Raw genomic sequence first — 24,134 nt, forward strand, 5'->3', positions numbered from 1 at the left:
CTCTTATTTACTTCGCCTAGGCTAAGGTGGGTGTCTGATCTTAATGGCTACTCCAAGTTGTTTCGACACCCTCCTATCTTTTCATTGTATCGTAGTCTTGTGATGTTTTGAAACGATGAAAATATTAATAAACCTGACTGACTGACTGACTGACTAAACTACGGGCCTTATAATATGGGGATGGCGCCATACCATGCTATTTTCCAAAACGTGCTGTTCGATAAAACAGAGGATTTTCATCGCATTTGCTTATCAATACTATCCTTTTCATCCCACGAGGTGGGCGAATGCTTATGCTATCGAAAATTGGATACCTACTGCTATGCATCAATATGAATCAAGCTCGTCACCTATCACATAGCTCAATTTGCACCTTTTTATAATCCATTCAAGCAGGATCGTTTTCACAACTACTTACTTACTTGAGAACTTTTAAAGTCAGAAAATTCTACTTCTACTTCAAGTAGTTTCAGGTTGCTTATGAAATAAGTACTTCTACTTGTACTTGAGTAGATTTCTTCGTCGCTACTTCTACTTCTACTTGAGTAGCTTTCTTGACTACTTTGACCACCTCTGGATATAATGATACGTTTATTCAAGTCTGACTGAAGCAAGAACAATATCAGCGATTGGCGGAAGATTCCCGTTCAAACGAATCGAAAAAAAAAACAAAATTTGTGCTGCTGAGAAGCTGATGTAATTTAACGCCCTTCAGTGCACAGTTGTAGCATTTCCCGATCAACGTTTGCAAAGAGATAGATTTTCAAACAATATTGGTGCTTGTACTTGCATATTCTGCATATTATCATATCTCACCTTACGTGATCCGATTCGCTTGATTGGAAGTGATGACTTCGAAAATTCACGGCATGTAATTGCACAGTAAATCTTAAGCAATGCTCACGCCACGCGGAAAAGACTATTCGTTAGTTTCTCGCATATTAACTTCGAGCTAGCCCATTGTTATTCATAACTTTGTCAAACCATGTTATTTCGCCATTCCAAGAAAAGATTGCGCTATTGAAATGATATCAGTATCGCTCACGCGCACGGGACCATGCTAAAAGAAAAATCTCTTCGTGAGGCGCACTTGATTGCAAATTCTCACGGAGCGCAATATCTACCTTTGCAGGCAGCACTTTACCTCGGTTTCAGACTTCAGCGATAGCAGTATTTGCTCCTGGCAATGTTCCCTCTAATTTTCACAAGTCTGCGCGCCTGCGCGGTCCCTTGGACAACAGTGCGAAACGAATAACAAAGAGTCATCAATTGGGATTTTTTGTGCGTAGCCTAGATTTTCTGTGCGCAGAGACCGTTTCAGCACTGCGCATTTGCGCACGTGCGCAGCTTAGAGGGAACGTTGGTACCAACGATGACTACTTCCAACAACTACTGTAATTTTTTTCTCGAATTATTGCCACTGACTCATGTGTCCAGCGCAATCACTCGCCATATCCACACACAGCCTTTATATCGCCAACATAGTGGCTATAATGTATACCAACTACATCATTTTAGACTCACTTGCAGCTGGATGTGAGATGAGTCGGAATCGGATTCATATCGCCAGCCATCATCTTACGGCACAACTTTGGTATTCGAAATGGTTCCGTTGTGAAGGGCAATTTTCCGACGAGCAAGGCGTACGTGATAATTCCTCTGAATATAATGAAGCTATTGTAACCAGAGTTGGATCAATTGTAATTTGTAATTGAGCTGAATGTAATTATTTACATTTTTCATGTAATTGTAATTGTAATTGAAGCATTTCTATTTTGTGCAATTGTAATTGTAATTTGATAAAAATTTTGCTCAATTACAATTTCAATTACATTGTTATGGAAACCTGACAATCAGAACATAAAATAATCAATCATTCATTTATTCGTCACACCAGTGAAAATCCGGTACGGACCAGGAAGACGACGAGGGGCCACAAGGCTTTAAGGCCTTAGTACACAGTCGCCACCTGAAATATTTAGCCTATTTACATCGGTGTTCTATGCGTGCCGCGTTACAACTAAATAATTCAGCCATGCTAAAGTGTTTCCCATACTTCAGTAGCAACAGAAAACTTTGTGAATTACAATATAGGCTAAACCAGTGGTTCTCAAACTGGGGGGCGTGCCCCCCTTGGGCGGCGTGAAAGCATCTGAAGGGGGGCGCGAAGCTCCGGTTAACTGAAATTTTATCCGCGCTTGGCGCGATTCACCTCGATTTCATAGTTATTGCTCTGTTTATAGTCTGAATTTCATATTGGAAAATTCTCTCATTAACAGTCAAACCGTCCATACCATCATACTATCTGTAAGGATTGCTACCATTCTGGTTTCATTGTGTGATATGACGATAAGGGGGCACGAAATATTTCACTGTCATAAAGGGGGCGTGTCTGAAAAAGTTAGAGAACCAGTGGGCTAAACTAAATTTTATTATTTCAAAAATGGATGCACAGCAAATAAATTCTTCTGAAACCTGTGCTGAACCATTTTCTACACCACGGTCAGACTTTTACTTTTATATCCCTGACCAGTACCGAGTCTTGCTGCAACAATTGCAAAAAGAAATTCAAGTTTCCGACCAGGGCTTCATCAAACTTGATCACGCATTCGTTGAGATGTTATCCCAATTTTACCTCCAATCTTGGCCAAATTTACTGAGCCAGAAATTTTCGCACCCTAATGTTCATCAAATGCAATCTAACAGTTTCCGAGCAAGTGAAAATGTAAATGCGAACCAAAATGTTGTAATTCGTAGTTATCAGGAGGTTCTTTCCTTTTGCATTTATTTTAATGTTACACATCTTATCGGTATCATCCTTATCGCTGACGCCTTACCAATTACATTTCATTATCCTCACTCAGCTCTGAGTAGCCTAATCGTTTGACTACATTTCATTGACTGTCCTGTAGCCTATTCGCTGTTAGTCGCTCAAACTTTTGGTTGCTAACAGTCGCTGAAACATTTTTTTGTGTTTGTAGTTTTCAGTATTCATGATTAGGAATAGTTCGAATACGTTCGAGTTTTTTTTTAATTAAAGGGTATTCTACGTATCATGAATGAACCATGAATAGCTTGAGATTGTTGATAATTACGTCGCTACGGTTGACAAAGAACACCTCTCTACCGAATCAATTACTTGTTTAACAGTAATTGTAATTGTAATTAATAACATGTTTAGCAGCAATTGTAATTGTAATTTGATATTTTTAGCATTGAGTAATTGTAATTGTATTGTAATTGAAACATGCAAGGGTGTAATTGTAATTGTAATTATAATTGAACTGAATTAATGTAATTGACCAAACTCTGATTTAACTACTCAAAAACAGTAGTTAGTTGATCGTTAACTTACTAGATTGGGAGTTACAAGTCTGCTTGGGAGGCAGTTCGTCAAAGCATGATATCAGAGGAAAATATATTGATATTGAAATAAACCCGAATACTTTCGACGGACATTCGTCAGGGGTAAAGCTCAGCAACTAGTAGAGAATTGTAAAGAACGACAGAACGTGTATACGTGTTGATATATTGTTTCCAACTCTCTACTAGTTACTGACTAGAGTCAGCGCAAAATTCTTGAATTTATTTCAATGTCAATGTATTATCCTCTGAACATCATACTTTGACGAATGTCCCAAAAGCAGACTTGAGCTAGGGACTTACTACTGTTTTCGAGTATGTATATTAGTTCTAGTTCTAGATCTAGTTGCGCATTTCGAAGATCCAGTAGTTTGTACAAGTCTGTCCCCGAGTGAAAAACTACACATCCGCAACTTACATCGACCAGACGTCCACTTTCGGTCCGTACGCTTTTTTGGCAAGTAACTCTGGAGCGGCGTACGCGGGGCTTCCACATTGAGTTTTCAAAACGGAATACTGATCGCCACTATCTGACGAATAGACGTTGCTAAGACCGAAATCGATCACCTTCAAATCTCCGCGGTCGTCCAACAGCAGATTCTCCACTTTGAGATCCCTTATGGAAAGCAAGCGTTCAGGTTTAGAAGGTACATATACGCAAAGCAAAAGTCACAATTAAACACAAGTCGCGTGATCTACATACGCAGGGAAGTTGTCATCGTGACGTGGTTACAAGAATAAGGTCAACCGATTTTCGTCAACCAATTTTCGTGATCTCTTTCGTGACTTCGTAATTATAACGCGGTATATATCAAACGTAGCAGGTTGGTAGAAGTGTTGGTTGACAAATTCGAATAAGCACAAATGGAGTAGGCAAACGAAGGAACATAAGATTTATAGCTATGCTTCACTCTCAAACTGCGTGCAATAATTAAAGTGATACTCACAAACAAGATAATACTGTTAATTTGCTAACACGTCCAGATAAATATTCGATTGGCACCCTGAGAATGGGGTTTCTGAATTCTGAGGTAGGTTCTGTGTTCGAGTACCACTTTTTGGGTGTGAATAGGCCTACACACATTTCCGCTAAGATTGTGGGCTAATACTAAAGTCACATATTATATATTGCTGTGTGCCAAGCATTCGCTTTACAGACTTCGTTGGATGCCTTTGAATTTCTTGAAAGGATCGTCACGTAAAACGTTTGGCATTCCGCAATTTTTAAGTTTATTAGCCTTATTATTATGCTGACCGTACCTTAGAGCAGGAATTCACAACCTCGGGTCCAGGAGCCATTTCCAGGCAGGACAATTTGGGATAAAATAATCACCTCTAAGTCTATTCCACTATAACAAATGAGGTAAATTCAAATTTAATAAAAATACTAATACAGCAATAGCACAACAAAATGTCATGTCATTGCTGTTGCCTGTCCAATCAAAATATCGTTGTGAATTGACTTTTCAACAATGTTATTCGTGAAGACAAAGCGGCGCTTTGTCTCGGATATTCAATATGACATCCGGCTGCCTCTTTCTATCACAAAACCAGCAATTAAGACATGGTCAGAGCAAAAGTAAACTCATCTATCACATTAACTGATTATGTAATAACTATAATTAGTTATATAATTACATAATTCAGGTACTATCATGTTTAATGTATGTTGTATTTCTATCGTTCTAACTACCGGCTACTGCATAAATTTCTTCATTTCTTCAAAATGTTGAAAAGTAGGGGTGCCATTGATTTTTCAAAATTTTCAAAGTGGACCACAGTGTAAAAAAGAATGGAACCCCTTCTCTATATAGAGGGATCATATAAATGGATGACATATAAATTTTAGCCGTGTTCAAATACTACACTGTTACAATGAGTGTCCTATAGCTTAATATTGAATGCTACATTCAACCGAGTCACGGCATAACGGATTTATTTCAGCCATGTATCGCATACTATTCCACAGCAATAACAACACACCTTTACAAGGGGCGTCCACGTCACTAGATTATAAATTGCTCGTTCACGCTAAATCGTGGTGATGAACGACGGTCATTACGGGCTGGGAAGATTGCAGCAAAAAGTGGCATCCTATTGAAAATCCCGTAGTTTGATATAATTCGAATTCATATTTGAGAATCCTGGCATTCATGTAGGGCGCTGCACAACGCGCCGAGTATCAATAGTAATGATGTGAGACTGTAAGAGTCGGTGTTTTCTGGTAACAAACATTTAGTCTACGCCTTCAAACTAACAGATGTCTGTCCCTCAGTGTGAGCCTCGAAACCTTTGTCGTTCGTAATTCGACATCCAAAACATGTCGGACAAAGGCACACATGTTTGTTGAAACATCATTGAAATAATGATCGACATGAGACATTGTTACAAAGCGCTATAAAATGGTCAATTGGTCATGGTTACAAAGTACCAAACTATATATTCGATGGCATGTTCCTGACAGAATTTTCTATTCGGACGCAAATTGCACATCTTTTTTCGATTCCCAGGTCCCTTTTACTGTTATTACGCCACAACAGGTGGTAAAATAATGGGCGGTTTTGTGTTATTTTTACTCGAATACTCGCATCGAAGTTTAACACTCGATTCGGAATCGCAACTTCGATTCGTGATCGAATCACTTAGATTTCAAGTCTGGGCCCAATGATTCGAGTGGAGTAGCGAGATATGATTTTTTCTAGTGCTGAAATGCTATAGGCTCCTTTCCAAATAGAGTCATAATATTCTACTTTCGATGCTTTTTCCTGAACCTCAATAGGCCGTATCTCAGCATGCGAAGCATGTAGGCTACTGAAAAGCTATACACGCGTTACTGGAAATGACATATCTATGAAACCTTGATCAAATCACATCGTTGTCACAAAGTGCAATAAAATAGGTATGTTCGAGAAAACTTCAAACCACCTTTATGCGGTGTAAAACTGGCGTTATTTTTTGTAGTCGCATAAAAGGTACATATTTGAACTGTCCACGTCATTCGTACTTCTGTAAATTCTGACTCGACTATGATACTCGATCCAGCCCTACTTTCATGCAGAAATCCTGGACACGGGTTTCAGCACTGCATTCCCGGCATGTTCGGATAACTGTGGACGTATGAAAACCCTCGCGCAAACTAGAAAAACGGCAAAAATTACCTGTGAACGATGCCGCGTTCGTGTAAATGGGCGACAGCCGACACGAGCTGAACGATATACTTCCTCACGTCACATTCGGGAAGGCAACCCTGCAAAACATAATCAGACTCATTATGATAGGCTTTGCACGTTGAATACAATGCCAGGCCGCTGGTAGATATACCATTTCCAATAACGTTCCTATAGTTTTGTACTGCAAGTTTCGTATGCTGCGATATCGACCAGTCGCGGTTTACAGCCTTCCTCAATACAAGAACTATGATTTTCGTTGATAAAATAACTCTTAATGGCGAGGAGAGTACAATTTCAGTACTCGAGAAAATCATTTCTAGCAATCAGACTCGAATCATTAGAAAAAATACTCGATTCAGATTGGAGTACTCGAATCATTGTGCCCAGCTCTACTTGAAAATATAAGACTTTCGTATTCCATAATGTGTTCGTCAGTCATGAGTCGACATCCGAAATAATTGTCATAAGAAGTCCTTTGTTGAAAGGAAATTCGATGGCAAGAAATATTCGTATTGCACTATGATTGTACCCGCGAGGCAAAATTACCACGAAAAATAATTTGATTTCGATCTGATGATAATGCGGTGGAAATCACGATAAGAGCCGGTGTTTATGGTGCGATTTTCGCTGAAACATCTTAAAAGTCAGATAGCCGTAAATATGATCCTCTCCTCGCGCGTGTAACTACATTCGTTTTCGTGTCTTTCATTGCCGTTTGTTTATCTTGATGTATAATTTCTCCTCTGCGCGCGATTATGTCGGCTAATAAGACGCGTCTTAATCTGGGATGATCTCCGATCATGTCACGAGCCATGTCGCTCGCTATTTGCAGGATTTAGGTCCCGTGATTGGTTGTTCGAAGCAAAGACCGAGCGGTTATGTCTAGGGCTTGGCTAAATCGAGTTATAATACCTGGGTGATTCGATTCCGAATCGAGTATTGGCGTATTACAGTATGGAAGACGAGGAAAGTTCAAATATGTACCTTTTATGCGACCACAAACAACAACATAATGCAAGTTCTTCATCCCATGAAAGACAATTTGGTGTAATTTCGACCATTCCTATATCATTGCACTTTGCGTCAATGCTGTGGGTCGATCGCGACTTCACAGATATGTCATTCCACCAACATGCATAGTTTTGTACTACATGTTTCTCGGGTGGCGAGATAGCGTAGTGGTATATCCACAGGTGCAACACCAATGGGTTGCGGGTTCGAGTCCGACTGCTGAGATCGACACCAGAATTCCTATTAAGTGATGGAGGTCGATCTATAGGCTCCTCCCTGTCATGTCATACGCGTAAGCGATGTGTTGTAAAAGCCTAGAAGTGGGCCGTGCTGCAAGTTGGCAGCTCCAGAATGAAAATGAAGAAAATTGGCCTGGTTTAAATGACCATAGTAGTTGACAAACACCATGAATGCCACAAATAACAACAACTACATGTTTCGTATGCTACGATACGACCATAATCGAGGTTTACAGCCGACCACAATGGTAAATGGTATCGAAAGTTTAATTCTGGCCGATGACAGGGCAAGGAGCGTATAGCTACAGTACTAGTAAAAATCAGGTCACACCACTCGACTCAAATCGTTAGAATCAATATTCGATTCAAATACGTGTACTCGATTCATTGTGGCTAGCCCAGCCTCGGTATGAAATCACAATTTGTCACTTGAAAGTGCTATTTACTTGATTTACACCTTACGCTCCTATACGCCATGGTGAAAACCTGATAAATACACGATTTTCGTTTACAAAGTACGTTATTTACCTAATTTGGGAAAGAATGAGTGTCATATCCGCTCATATCTCATATCATAAATTCAATCAATTGCTCAAAACCGCGTGTAAGCTGCGGATATGAATTTGAAAAACTATACTACAGTCTACAAGCGCTTATGAGAATTGCGTCGATCGTATTGACAAAACACATCTCATTTTCGCAAGGTGGCATTTATGACTGAGCGACGGAATAAATATTTTCCTCGTTCCGATTCGGCTGGAATTGCGCAAATACATATTTAAATGCGCTCACACAGATTGCCAGCGGTAACGTTCGGAAATTGCTTATCTCAATAAATTTCAGGAAGCAAGAAAACGACAACCAGACGAAGTGGCGATAATTACAGCTCTGTTCGAGACTTAATTACTAGTTTCACTTGTGTACAAAGTTATAATCACTATGTTACGTGTTTTGTGCCCGTCGATTATAACTGGGGCTGGACACAATGTTTCGAGTACTCGGATCTAAATCAAGTATAAATTATAATGATTCGATTCAAATGGTGAGAAGTTATTTTTTTCGAATACTGATATTATACGCTCATTGTCACTGGGATACTATCGTGGAAACCTTGAAACCTCAGTTGGTTATAACGCAGTATACGAAACATGTAATACAAAGCTACGCAGGTTGGTGGAAATGACAAATCTGTGAAGTCGTCATTAACACACAGCATTGTCACTAAGTGCAATAAAATAGGTATGGTCGGGAACAATAACAAATTATCTTTAATGTGATGTAGAACTACCGACATGATATTCTTTGGGCTCGACAAAGGGTACAACATTGAACTTTTCACGTCACCCGTCGTTCGATAACGTCATAATGAATGATACTCGACTCAACTCAAAGCCTTAGCAGTTGCACGATTTTCCCGGTTCTGCTCTGTGAACCTTTTTCATATATTACAATTTTTCCCGTCATTATAACATCTTTGGTTAAAATTCTCTGCATTTCAATTGCGGGCCATTGTATGCATGGCGCTAGCAGCATAAAAAAATCAACACTAAACGAGCATACACTTTGACAATCTCAAAAATTTTACTTGCTTTGTTACGAAAGTTTGCTTGAAATATCCAGTTTTCCGTTTGTGAATGTTTAGGGACTCTGCTGTGAGCCAACCACACAATATCAAGAGCAAAATACGCTACATGTAGGTAGTCGGCGAATGATGCCTAACCAATCACTGAAATTTATATAAAGAATACATCGTTGTCTGATGTAAAAAATCTAGCTGGCGTATGGGGTCCATCTTGATTTGATATGTTTATTGTATCATGAAAACTAAATCCGTGCGATTGGGGTATTGGCATCTCCTGTATAATTTGTTAATGGGATAATATCGGAAGCAAGTATAGAAACCCGTTTTACACTCTGCTCAATATCAATGTATCAATACTTAAACCGTTAAGGCGTAAGCTTATGTTCCCTTGCAAGTCCTCGTCGAAATTGTTGGCAAAGAGACGGAAGATTTTGATTTTATGGGATTATTATATCATTTGATTGCTCCAGTTGATAGCCTACATTTGGTGACGGTTAAAAAGTCAGTATGTACTTCAGCATTGTTACATAATGTGGCCCGGGTGGTCGCTATAGGTATCATGTACGTTATTATGTGAAGTCACTGAAATGTAGGGTTGGAATTAACAGTATGACGTCACGGGACGTCATGAGGTTCGCGTTTGCGTTCACACAGAACCTTTCAAAAAGGTTCGCGTTCACACGAACCTGAACCTCTCAGAGGTTCACACCATCCCTAGTAAGAACGCCTGATATATAAATTTACCCTATCCGTGACAATATCGATCAGTTCACCGCCGCCGCAGAACTCCGTGACGAGGTAGTAGTTGTTGTCCGTCTCGAGAATGTCGTAGACTTGGATGATGTTCGGATGGCGAGTCATTTGCAAGATACGCCCTTCACGACGAAGGTTTTTGTGAACGTACGCATCTTTCAGTGCCTTGGCTTTGCTGATCACTTTGACGGCGACCTGCGTTAAGGTGTGATGATAATTAATAACCAGAACTGGTCAGTGGTCATGATTTTGGCTGTTGCTTGTCGTATTCATGGTGTTTTTCGATTGCAAATGAGATTTACACCGGGCCGATATTTTTTATTCTGAAAGATAGTCAGTAAATTTACACAAGAACCGCATGAAATAGCCCCTGTATGAAGGTCACTGAATATAATTTCGACAATTGTATCTATATTAGTCAAAGTGTCGATAGGCATTTTGGGTTAGTCACGAAGAAGCTTGCATTTTTTTAAATAGTTACCTCATGCGTTTCGAACCTCTTTTCAGACCTTGCGTTTCCACTTGAAGTAGGCTACTTCTGAGTTCTGACATGTCTCTAGAATTGCTACTTTTATTTGCAATGGAATAGAAATTTACCGCGTAAGTTCCACTTACGTTTGAATAGCAGCTCTGACTGCTTTGATCACATCTGTAAATAGCATATCTCAGCCCAAATACGAATGAAATTTCCATTCACTTCAGCTTCAATTCAACATGTCTCGAATTAGATTGAGTGTCAGCTAGCGAGAGCTCAATGAAGCTGATTATACTTCATCAAACAGGCATTAAATTGACAGTCTTTGATTTTCTATAAATACCAGCGTGACCGCAACATACTTATTCACTTTTCTCCCATCTTTCGACGAAATATACAATTCCCATACACAGACTGTACACTTTGTTGTTTTTTAATATTGTCGTGACATATTACGTTACGTTACGTTTCGAGATTGCAGCGCACGCTATCACAGATGGATAAATAATCGCGTATTAGCCCGATACTTTACCGAGTACGGTTATGGGACAGATATAGCACGCAACATACATATAACACCATTATCCAGGTATTGTAATCTATTTGTATCTGTTTCAAGACTACATTGATTGCAGTATAATGTCTTAAACTCGAATCATTTTTGATAGTTAAAGGCCTAATAACAAGCATACAAACATAGTTTCAAATGAAAACCAATATGGAAAAGTATGACGTAGCAATGTAATTTTTTTAAAGAGCACTGACTGTACCGGCAACTATACTAAAGTCATAACAATCAAAACGAGTGAGAATCAAATGATAAATGACTAATGAATAGGGTCATTTAAAGTCATTAAAGTCATCTTTTTTTCTATGCATCAGTAAGTCGTGAAATCAATTTTAACGCAAAAACCGCGTCCATATGGGGTATATTAAGAAAGTTATAAAATCATATAAAGTCATATTTTCCTGGTTAGGTCATATTTCAGTTATAAAGTCATAGTATTGTATACTTTAAATAAAAAGTTCCAAGTGAAGCAATTACGCACTAAGAAAGCAGGGATATATAGAACTCCGGGATGGCTGACTGCGTCAATTGCGTCATCGCCGTATTACCTAAGTAGGTCCCGATTCGCGCATTCAGTTTTGATGCACGTTCTGGTCAGCCGCTTCATCTATCTGTAATTTTGAGTCTTTGAGAGCGGTAGAGGCATATAATATCCATGTTTATGTTTTTTTTATAAAGCTAGAGGTTAACCAGGTCATGAGATGTTCAGGTAGTCTGAAGCTTTGCGGTATTGGCCTTATTCCTTCAGCAGCAATTTACCGGTATACTCGCCTTCGGAATATCTCTGCTTCTGTAGTATCTTATGTAACATGTTTTGCTGCGTTAATAATCGTGAGAAGATAACAAAATGTACAATAATTTCCAACGTTGACATTGATATCAGCATTAGGATTTCGATTACGCCTTGCAGTATGTTTTTCATTTACCGGTATGTTATGCGAATGTATGTCACCATCCAAGGTTGTACATTGTAATAGTACAAGTGTACATTTACACTGTACAGTGTCAACTATGAAGGCGACCGTTAGGAGGGACTTCGTCTGTTAAGATCTTGTGCTAATATGTGAATATGCAGGTTGTGCTGGTATTGCAGGCTTACCGGTATTCCAGATCATTGCTGGATTATTCCTAGTATAAGAATTGGAGCCACTGAGTACACTACCGGTGTGCAAGATTCAAGAGGCATTTCAATTAAGGATAACCAACCATTTGAATCTAATACAAAAACAACACGTCAAGGTCGTTGCAGTTGTAAGTGTCCATAACAACTGTTGAATCCAATCTCTTGTTACAGATATTATTCATCAGTTACGTGTCTGGTAAAACAAGGCAGGCATATGTTTGTTAATGAACGGCACCTTAAGGCTACAGTACTGGAATTATACTTCAACATAAGTGCACTGTTGTGAACTGCCAACGGCTGACTCCCAGAATATGGCCATGACATTTGTTGACCATTGGCTCTTACTGAAGCCGTGAAGATGCCCACTCCCTTGAATGGATAAGCCAACACAATCGTCAGGACACGATACGACCATAGGCTAGGGTTAGGCCTGTACGACGAAGGAAGAGAAAACTCTGAAGATTGCTTTCAATTTGCAAGGTTTCGTCAAATCGTCGCAATAACGCATGGAGCTCTCCTCAGTCGGCCCAAGGTAAGTTTGGCTGATTCTAGTGATACGTTATTAAATGAGCTATTTACATTAATCCTGATGTGGTTAAAGTAGTCTGCATTGCTACTTAAGTAACAGTCGTATTCCCGGGCGTACTGGTATTTAAACTTCCTCAAGTAGCTGTAGAAAGTGAAATGCCTGCCTGCAGGGTACTCAAGTTTGGAGATGGCTGCTTCAAAATTACAAGATGTATCTTCGAAAATAGGCAACATCTACTTGAGTACTGCAATGAAGTAGAAGTTCTTCACTACTGACCAACTCTGCTAACATCTATATTCTATATATATTCTTAAGGTGAATTTGTGTCTCTAAATACATCATTTGTTGCAGATTCCAGAAAAACAAACGCAATGTTCCAGCATTTGCATCATGTCAACAGTGGATATCCTGATATATTATACTGGGCACATCCCATTGAAATCTTGGCAAAGATGGCCACAATCTGAATATTTGGATCTCCTGCCTCCTCACCGAGATGTTTTTTGACATGGAATCATCTATCGCTCTATCGGAAAATCTGCAAGACAATGATACTGAATATTTCTTAACTGATAAATGGCATGAAAGGCTTCAGGAGGCCCATTCGTGATGTACCGTTAAGCCATGGTGGTAATTTCTTCACTGCGGTCATGAAACTATTTCTCGGTGAACAAAATATCAGCTGAATTCAACAACTGGGTCTACCGAATGCTTCTTAAATTGATAATGATAAGGACCAAACTTCTACCCCCCGAGACTGCATTTGAACCTGAAGAGAAGTATCAATGGTGTGTTGATTTCTTAATCAACTTTCATTGAGTGACATAGAAGATGACAATGCTGCTATCACAATTTCGAGTCCTTACAGGCCGTCCTATCTTTTCGTTATTGTAAATGCTCCATGGTAGGGGTGCATTTATAACAAACGGTGTTTGAAATACCATGTTTAAAACATGCTTTAAACAGTGTTTTAAACAGAGGCCCTTTAAAAAAAATTATTTTCATGTTGTAAAATTATGCCATAATTGTGTAAATACTTTCCAAAATACGTGTTGTATGAGCCTACAGACTATTAACCACGGGATGTAGCCGACTAATATCGATGTGGGATGGCTGGAACCCTCAAAATAGTCGGTTCAACAGCAATAGCACAGATATTTCGTCAAAGGAGCTATATCTACACTATATTTTCAATTGTCAATCTCAATCCAATATGACGTCACTATTGAATATTCTTGACGTCATGGCTTAAAAAAAGTATGTTTTATACAAGGTCCGCCTGGTTTTAAACATGTTTGTTTTAAATGCAACCCTATACTCCATGGTAATTGTCGATTAACGCGAATTGAAATGGTTGATTTAATCAATCCTATAACCCCCCCTCCCAGCTGCAAGGATTCCGACAATGGCTTGTAAATAGGTAGAAGACGCTGATATTATTCGTTATTCACTCTGTTATTTATGGCCTGGTGCAGATTATATGTGTAGAAATTAAACACATTCCTGATTTACTGAAATTCAGAGTTGTCATAGTTTACTTGGTTGGCTACACAGCAGTGTCATACTTTACTAGGTTGGCCATACAGCAGTAAGGTTGTGATCTGGGAAGAATGTCTAGCTTACTCACCAACTATTCTGCAAAAGGTTGAGGATCATTATTCTAGAAACGGCTGTATCGCTAGCTTGCATAAAAGTGGATATTTCGAGGCAGACTGCAGGTAACTTTCTGGACCTACTTAGGTAAAGGCTAAAATGAAGTCAGCCATCCCGGAGTTCTATATATCCCTGTAAGAAAGTAAGGCAATTTCTGATTGAACGAAGGCAAACTGTAAGTTAGCCTACATAACATCACATGCGTGACCTATGAGGTCACGCGTTGCATTATGAGGTCACACATTGCATTGTGTTGCTACACAATCTGTTTTACTTCTGTGCACTGAAGTGGGACGTCATTTGAAGTTCTGGGAGACTACCACAAGTGAAAGAAATAGTCAACGCATGGGAATCTGAAGGAGTTATTGTAAAGAGCGTCAAAGATTCAGTGAACGATCCAAAGTTGACGAGTCAGTTAACAGAAATATGCCTCCACTACAACAATAATTCAAACTTGATACTGATAATGGAAAGTTGTGCGTACACTATCAAATAGGCTCATGCTGATCTAAATGCCCTCGATTTCGGAAAAGATCCGCTTGAGCTCAAAAATTACATTAAGAAGCGATGGGACAAAAACGATGTGAAACAAATTATGGAGCTACAAAGACAAGACATTTCACAAGCGCTGTATGCAAAACTGCAGAAGTGTCAACCAACATCAGCGTCCGTGGAGCGCTCATTTTCCTTACTAAATGCATTTTTACGTCCAAATCGTAACTTTAAAGACTCCAACATTCCACACTACATGAAACTTTACTACAAAAGTGGTTTAAAATAAAAATGGATGTGTATTACTGTTATGTTGTTCATGTTTTACTCGTCAGTTCCATGAGTGACGTTGGTTACATGTAAAAATACACGATTTTCCCATAAAGTCATATAAAGCCATATTTTCCCAAAAATAAGGTCATGTAATTGATTTTTTAAAGTCATATAAAAATTGCCCTACTAATGACTATGCATGACATCATTTCGTTATATCGTTCAAAATTATATGGCGGCGGGCAGACACAGACAAGTAGACCATTCCAGTTGTTTAATTAGAGCGAAATACCAGTCATCAAATTTTAATCTAATTTGTGAAATGTTTCTACGGTCTTAGTTAAATTGTAATATAATTTAGGGTTTTCCTGAAAATGATACAGGAGAACTGTATAGTGCGAAACGAGCTAAGCTTACTATACAGACATTTGCCAGTACTGGAATTATGATGATAAACTCTGATTTGATATGAACTGAACTTGATTTTTGTTTATTTCTTTCGAATCCGGAATTGAATTCGAGCAAATCACATCAAAGGCATATCTATTTAATCTAGTCCATGGCAATATGCTGAATCCTAACCTGAAGAGACTCTTGTAGGTACAGAACTTCAATATACAATTGAATAATATAATGATATTGAAATAAACCCGAATATGTTCGGCTGACACTCGTCAAAGGTAATCGTCAGCAACTAGTAGAGAATGGGAAAGAACATTTTATAACGTAGCCTAATCATATGAGGAATCACAATAAAGAATATCAGCCTGGTGTAAATTACCATTGTAGTTGGAAAACACCACAAAACAGCATGGGTATATGGAAGCTATGTACCTCTTCAGCAGTTTGAGCGTGAAGGCCGAGTCGCACTCTCGCGAATGAGCCTTCTCCAATGGTTTTTCCGAGCAGGTAATCTGCGACTCTTTTGTAATGAGTGAAGGCGATCAGTTTTTGCTGAACTGTGATATCTGCAGGTAGAGCCAAGTCGTATCGTACGTCTTTCCGTACGTTCGCTCCTGAAAATACGACGTCGCTCTGGTTCAATCAAATTGGTCGAAAGTGTAGCCCAACCAACATCGGGTTTTTGAGCTAGCACCTTTACCGATAACCCTGATTTATTCAGTGAATATTCAAGAGATCAAGATCAAGATCGAGATCAAGGCCATTTACAGACTTTCAGAGCATTTATTCGAACAGATTTGCAGCCATCGCTATGCTTGTACGTGACATAAACTAGAATGACTGCATTTTGACACCTGTAAACAGAGGTTTCCTATCGAAATTTGCATACGCCTTGTTAATGTAGTCTTGTAAAAAGTTTCAATGAAGCTATAGATGTATATGGAATCAGTTTCTTTCCTGGACCGAGCTAATATTTATACGGTATATTATTTCCGTATTTTTAATTGAATTTATGTCGACATACTCGTCCAAACTACTAATCTTGTTGGTTGACGGTCAGCTAACTGCTGCGTCTTAAGTAGTCCTAGTCCTAGTTACCGAGCAACTAAAAAACGCTTGTGGTTGTTTGACCTGAATCGAGATACCGGTGTTTTGTTGTGTGATGTTGTTGCAACCATTGCTAGCTCAGAGTCATCACTACTAACAGTGGCGTCAGGCCCGTAACTGCCGCACCCCAAAACCCCAATTAAGGCGGTCCCGAGCTCTAAGGGGGCCCAAAATTATTTCGTGAAGTAGCATAAATTATAGAGTATTTTTTGAAACTTTATGCAACTTTTTCAAAAATGTTTCGCGATGCGCGCGATTTCAAGTTGCCAATTATCTGGATTTTGGGGTACTCTTCCCACAAGAAAAAATACGCAAGATTTATACAAATGGGCATATTGGCGTAGGCCATCACCGCGCCACGACGCACCAAGAAATATAAAGTAGGCCATGTAACATGCGACTCCAAGAAGTGTGCCGTAACGATTGGCAGCGAGAAAACCTTGACCGAAAAGGACTGCCCTAATGCTGACCGAAAACTTCGTTATATATACAAAATACTGTCTTGGCAATCTGAACCTCACAAGACAAATATCATCCCACAGGGAAAATTATATGCCAGTGAAGAAATACCAATTTGAAATCGTGTGCGTCTTTTAGTTTCGTAGCCTACGTTATGGCGATTCTATATTTTTTATATAGCAGACATGAGGTCACGAAATACCATCATGTTAAGGAGTCATACCAACGGGCCCTACAGTTTCCAAGACACCTCACTCAGCTCTACCGGTAAATCTGATTACGTGAGCGGAGAGGATAAGAAGTTGATTGCAATATACATGCAATTCCCGATCTTATTGACCGATTTTATCATGAATTTTCGAAAATTTTTGCGCTTCGCGTTGGCTCACCAAGCAGTGTACAATTCATTTCGTGGCAAAAGCGAACAAGGTGATGGGTCTAGGTTTATCACCCAATGGGAGCCCCAGACCCAAGATTTTTTGCGCGACCTGACGAAGTGCTGTTTCATTCCTGCCAACGGGTATACGCCCGAAGATGTTTAATTATAATGTTGAGGGGTCCTACCTTTTCAAACACACCTCACTCCGCTCTACCGGTAAATCTGATTACGTGAACAGAGAGAGGATAAAAATTGATAGCAACATATATGCAATTCCCCATCATATTGACCGATTGAATCATGAATTATGGAAGATTTTCGCGTTTAGGCGAGAAAACCTGACCCACTACACGCCGCCCCAATGTAGAGGATAAGTAAGTAGCGGTAATAAGCGAACAGCCTGAGGGGAGTCTGGGGGCGCAGCCTCCAAACGTTCGGTTCATCAACATATGGGGGGCCCAAGACCAACGTTTTTTGGGGGGACTGGCGAAGGTCTGTTACGACTCTGAGTGACGTAGACGGGGGATTTAGGGGTAGAAACCCCGGCCTCCGTTCATGTGGAAAGTCCATCCGATTCCGATATAATAAAGATTAACGAGTTGGTTCGGAATTAATTCTGTCTTTAGTTCCGCTTTAGTTAATTAGTTGCGGAGATTGATCGTTCTATAGTGCTAATTCCAGCTGCTAGTTTTGAAAAGTGACTATATAGTCTACTTCTAGTTCTAGTTCTAGTTGCGCATTTTGAAAATCCAGCATTCTGAATGTCTAATCAAAAATATAAAATTATTTGGAAGTTTATTTCACGTTCCCGCACCTATCTTATAGAAGGGGCCTTTTTTCGGTGGAAGATAGTGTAACTAGGGGTAATAATAATATGTTATTCCTTAAAGAAAGAGGGTAACGTCGGTGGACAGAAGAGAAAATAATAAAAGACCTCTCAAAATATGATTGGTGTTTGTGAAATATACTGCGCATAATGACGTAGTGCTATAAATTACAATGTCACTTCAATCGTATTAGGAAAGTCACTCCGTGCAAGCGTTAGGGAACCCCAAATTTTCCCAAAAACAAAAATTTACCAAAATAAACATCGAATACATTGCTGTATATTACTGGTGCACATAATAAACTGTGCTTCGGCCGAGTGCAAAAGGACCAAAACCATTAAAACATGATTTACACGAAAAACGAAAACATGATAACGAATATATACTGAAAATTAGTTTGACGTCTGCTGTCCCTTTCAGATACCAGTTCAGAAATGCGCTGTTTCATCTTGGAAAGTGTCATCGTATTGTTCAGTCGAAATGCAACAGCTTGATACCAATTGCTTATAGATATTGGACATAGAATCTGCATTTAAGAAGGGGGGTCACGATCTCGAATTCCAACCTATACCTTCCATATGTCACTGTACTTGTACACGACGTATCACCACAAAAGTCACAGTTCGATTACTAATCAGTGATCACGCCTAATTACCTGTAACAGATGATGGCCGAGACGGGCGTATCAACACAAATCATATGTCTGAGTTGAGTGTGTGTAATCAGTGTTTTAATTCATTTGAATATGCTTAAATCGGAGAAATATGTTATTATATTTTGATACAAGCAGTTTTTTCTCCATTAACTTCGGGCGTGTCGATTTTTGCAGGACTGATTCGCAAACGAGATTTCTTATTGATTCAATATCGATACAGCGTTCGATCATATAGCAACCATAAATATCAAGATATGGGATTTAGCGAACACACATCTGAGTCATCGAAATAACGCGTAGCCACAGGCTTATAAATGACAGAAAAATTAATACATTTTGTGTGTGGTTATAAGGTACACCACAAATGGAAAAACTGCGTATAGCCTGTTTGCTCTCTTCGAATTTATCTCATAGCAATAAGGTGTGATCGAAATTGATTTCGATTCGACATGCGAACGAGGTATGGTGTCTGCATTTCAGCCAAATTCACCTCCACGATATCAAACGATACGGGCCATAATCTGAACCTTAAATCACATATTTAGTTTCGAAAAATATAGATAAAATTTATATTCAAAACGTCCTCGTCAGCGAATACCTTGTGATACCGAAACATTTGATCATTTTTCGGTTGCAATAAATCGTTTATTTTGTATCATCATTTATTTATGTCATCAACTGTCACTTTCAATTCAGTTACTGCACAATGTACGTGACATTACAAGTTTTACGTGTCCAAGGCCAAGGTTTACGTCTATCTTTTCATTTATCGCAATCTTGTGATGTTTAGAAATGATGAAATTATCAATAAACTGAACTGAAGAGATTGGGAGCGCGGTATTTGATAGGACTGTAATGTTGGAACTGCTACGTGTAGATTTATTACAGCGTACATGTTCGTGAGCTGTATATAAACTCTCATAACATGAGCTACTAAAGAAATCTTCGGCAGACGTAAGTGTTATAATGTAAAGACGTTCTTGTAACGCCTATAATGTCAACATTCAATGTAAATACAGCGGGGGCGTATGTGCCGAGCAATTTACTATGCTCTAAATGCGCTGGTAGCAAACAGACTTCGTCACGGCAACAGTAATCGTGCCGTGAGCTCAAGATACGCCTCAAACACTTTTTAGTTGAGACCAGTGGTTCGTAACCTTCTTCCGATTGTGGACGGCTAAAATTTCAAAACAGACTTACAGAAATGAAGATCAACCCAAAATATAATTACGACAAATGCATGCATCTCAAAACGAAGAATGGGAAATTCCATTCAATGAGAAATTTGATAGTGATTTTTTGATGATACACTTGTGATGCGTGGTTCTATTCAAGTATTTGCAAGGGAAAGTGATATTAAAAACACAATATCTATTTTTACTGTTGGATTTCGTTTGATATAACTAAGGAATTGTTTGGTAGCCTCAATTACACTGCCAAATGTCGCTAAATTGCACTGTCGAAGTGTATCGAATGTTGTTTAAAAAGTTTTCGTAGCATTACATAGAACTGGTCATTAGACGAGTTGTAGGGTACTTTCAAACAGTTTGGTATGATGCTTGCAGCATTTAGACATACGCTAAGTCCAACTTAAACCATGAACTCTATATTTCGACACGATGCGGATTACCAAATTACCAAATTACTAAATAAATTTGAAATTTGATGTTTCATCTCTCTAGTTAACGGACAAGCGTCCAACGTTTTCAATTAAGATATAAACTCGTAACATATTTGGGGGAATGACAAGAAAGTTGCCACGGACCAGTGGTTTGGACTCTGTTGTATTTCCAATTACCCTAGCATTGGGCTACTCAACTGGCGGAGCCCTGCCCGAATGCTGACCAATTGACCATTCATTGTCGAATCCGAAACTCTTCAGTATCTTTAGTTAGTTTATATACAAAACCAAATCCATCATCGTCGGTTAGCAAAAACGTAGTGCCAAAAATGCATATTCTCATAGTAGCTGTGACTAACAGAACTATCAATAGATTTTCCTTATTGACTTATTAATAACGGTTTACCGGATTTTGTATCTACAGTTACACCATATTACATTTGGTAGGACTGTAAATTATTTCATGATAGTTATAACGGACATAATCAAATTTTAAACTATTGTAGCTGAACCTCAGCTAAAAATAGTTACAAAATAGCCCTGACCTGACTTCTAATTCTGTAGCAAAATGTGACCAAATTCTCACTTACCATCTTGTTGCCGTCGCTTCGTATCCCCGGTTGGAATCACATCTTTGGTCTGCAGCAGCCTCATTTAAAAATATGTCTGTACCTTTCAACCCACTTCAACGCCAAGGCCCTGAATGCGTACCCGCGATCTGTAAAAATCTTGACAATCTACGCGTACGTACTGCAACCAGATGAATAATACATGCTTTCAATTAGGGCTCGGTACAATCAGTACAGCGAGGGGATCCGCTTTGCAAGTGCCATAATCGCACACCAATAAAGGGAAATATATAAGACGATAATATTTGATAACGTATTTAAAAAAGTGTCATTCGCTATTTCCTTTCAATGCGCTCTTTCGGTACTAGAATGTCTGTTTTGAAGCAGCAAATATGTGCTTTACTGTAAATATGTAGCGACAGACCTGTAAAAAGTACTGGACTTTCAAAATGCGCAAGTTGAACTAGAACAACTCAAACCTCGCAAGTAGAATTAGAAGCGCTCACTTTCCCAAACTCGCAAGTAGAACTAGAACTACTCACTTTTAGAAACTCGTAACTAGAACTAACGGCCTTTAAAAATGCGCAACCAAACAACTAAAATACAACTAACTAGAATCTAGATTCAATTTCGAAGCAAGTCATTCATTTTTATTTCATTGGAATCGGACAGGCTATCCACATGAATATCAGTACCAAGTGGTAGGAAGTTAGTTTGCACAATAATATGTAGCAGTTTTCACTACGAGATGTTTACTTTTGACATTTTATCAACACCTGGCATTGGTGGCGATGCCTGTACGTAATTTCATATTTTAGCTCCTGTGAGGCTACATAAACACTATCCCGGTGATTTAGTTATTCAGCTACTGACGACGATTGCCCTACTTGCTTTGTGCCGTTGACAATCGCCGAACGAGCGGGCGATTGTTGGCGCTTTGAAATATTCATGCTCCTTCGGTCGTTAGACTAATGAAACCTACATGTCGGTACTGGAATTGATGAAATTATTAATAAACTTGACTGCTATGAAAAATTTCACGGAGGTATTATTACCTAAATGAAATGAGCGAACTGGCAACAGTCAGATTACACTGTGATCTAAGATTTTATTTTCTGCATTCTCATTATATGGAGTCGACTTGAAACCTTTAACCTGATTTCACTCATCACCTTAGTGACAGTCGGCGTGGTACGACCATTCTGCCAATACCAATTCTCACACGCGTGTTGATCGAGCAAGAACCTCACCTGCAGTATATGGACGCGTACGGGTTAATTACTGCACTTCCACTCTTAATGCAGACTTGGACAACTAGATAATTCTAATTTTCTAATCAGACTAGAATTAGAGAGAAATGCCCGCGATCTAATTTGTTAAATCTTTTCATGCTATAGTTTTAATTGTAATCTAGTTTTTGCGTTTCCCGTAATGCTAGAGAAGACCCGTATAATACGGAACGACCCAATCTGTACAGGAATTTGCCATTCTCGTGCTCATGAGAACGAACTGTGATTTCACGCGAATTGAACTCGATTCAATTTCCAACTTTGCGCGAAGTCAGTAATTATAATTCTAATCTAATTCGGAAAAGTTGACAATTTTCTAGTTGACCAACCCTGACTATATGCACGTCCATTTGTTGTGAACCTTAAAAACCAGCTTGTATCCAACCAAAGTCTTCGTTATGATGATAGACCAATTTAGATCACCGTATTTTGCTGACATCAGATAAGCGTGACTGCAGCCAGACCCAATGTACTCCGACACCTATAATAACCTCATAAGTATTGCACGATTACGAAATCTACGTCTAATCGACTGTAATAATCACGCGCTCGGATAATCTATCTATACAGCTACACTCTAATCTTTGTAACAACGATAGCATATGCCATACGGTCGAAATACACATTTTATGATTGACGCTAATCTTCACAGTGCCGTGTCCAACTCAAACACATGAATGAATCGGTCTAGCGCTGTGTCCCTCACTGGTATTTTTTCCATTCTCTCAAAATACGACACCAAAACGCTAATTGAGTAGTCTCGTTTCGACAGACAACATAACTTTATGCTCAAGGCGATATTGCATGTATGGCTTCGAAGACCAATTATATTCCGCAGATTAGCTATTACGGGATGAAGTCAAGCGATTACGCGGATTAGGCTCTCGATTATTGATAAAAAAAAACAGAATAACGGCCGACATTTACTCACTTCCCAGTGCAAAAAAATACAAGTGGGTCGGATATGAAAAATTATCTAACAAAAATGTCCGGATCTGGCGATTTATGCCGAAAATGTGTCGCAAAACGAGTAGAGCTTCCAAATCTCTTGATACGTGCGAGGTAGACTTAATCCCATCGCGATCGATCAATCTGAACACTCCTCGTTTGTACATAATGTGTAAATGCCACACGGATGCGTACGTTAGGCTAGCAGTGCTGGTTAAATGGTTCTCATAATCCATTCAAATCGATATCTCAGTCCATGGAACTGCAAATCACACCGGAGTCAAAGTCGCTATCCCCGAACTAACATTTGAGCGAGGTGTAGCTGGTTATGATCTGATTCCGTTCTGATTTCTGAAAATGATCGGCTGCACATGAGTCATTTTATTGATTACTTTTCAACTTCACGACTGGTATAGTTGTTTATTGCTTTTCCGAGTTATTTGGTAACTTTCAGAATGGTCTCAGCGTATATCCAACGCTGTGGGTAGAAGTAATATGGATGCCACTAATTATACCGACTCATATACCTGTTTTCCTGTCTATAGCGATTGCATTCGAAAAATTCCAAGCCTTTGCAATTGACCAATTGGTATCACGCATTTTCGTCTCGAACGAACAATACGGTGACACTTTTCACGGCCAAGCCT

At 39.1% G+C, this 24,134-nt stretch overlaps 1 protein-coding gene across 1 annotated transcript in view; it reads right to left on the minus strand.

Moving 5' to 3' along the window:
* The window catches only part of LOC145456372 (uncharacterized), a 34,438-nt gene extending 11,224 nt beyond the window's left edge, over positions 1-23,214 (minus strand). Inside the window, exons 1-6 of the mRNA XM_080334445.1 lie at positions 21,272-23,214; positions 16,066-16,247; positions 10,110-10,313; positions 6,522-6,610; positions 3,782-3,979; positions 1,525-1,659 (exon numbers count right to left, since the gene is read on the minus strand). Of these exons, the coding sequence (XP_080190571.1) occupies positions 1,525-1,659; positions 3,782-3,979; positions 6,522-6,610; positions 10,110-10,313; positions 16,066-16,247; positions 21,272-21,335 (872 nt within the window). The 5' untranslated portion in view covers positions 21,336-23,214. The remainder of the gene's footprint in view (positions 1-1,524; positions 1,660-3,781; positions 3,980-6,521; positions 6,611-10,109; positions 10,314-16,065; positions 16,248-21,271) is intronic.
* Between the last annotated feature and the right edge of the window lie 920 nt (positions 23,215-24,134).

This window comes from Botryllus schlosseri, chromosome 14 (assembly GCF_051294905.1).
Source record: "Botryllus schlosseri isolate E-star chromosome 14, Bs_hap1, whole genome shotgun sequence".
Taxonomy (NCBI): domain Eukaryota; kingdom Metazoa; phylum Chordata; class Ascidiacea; order Stolidobranchia; family Styelidae; genus Botryllus; species Botryllus schlosseri.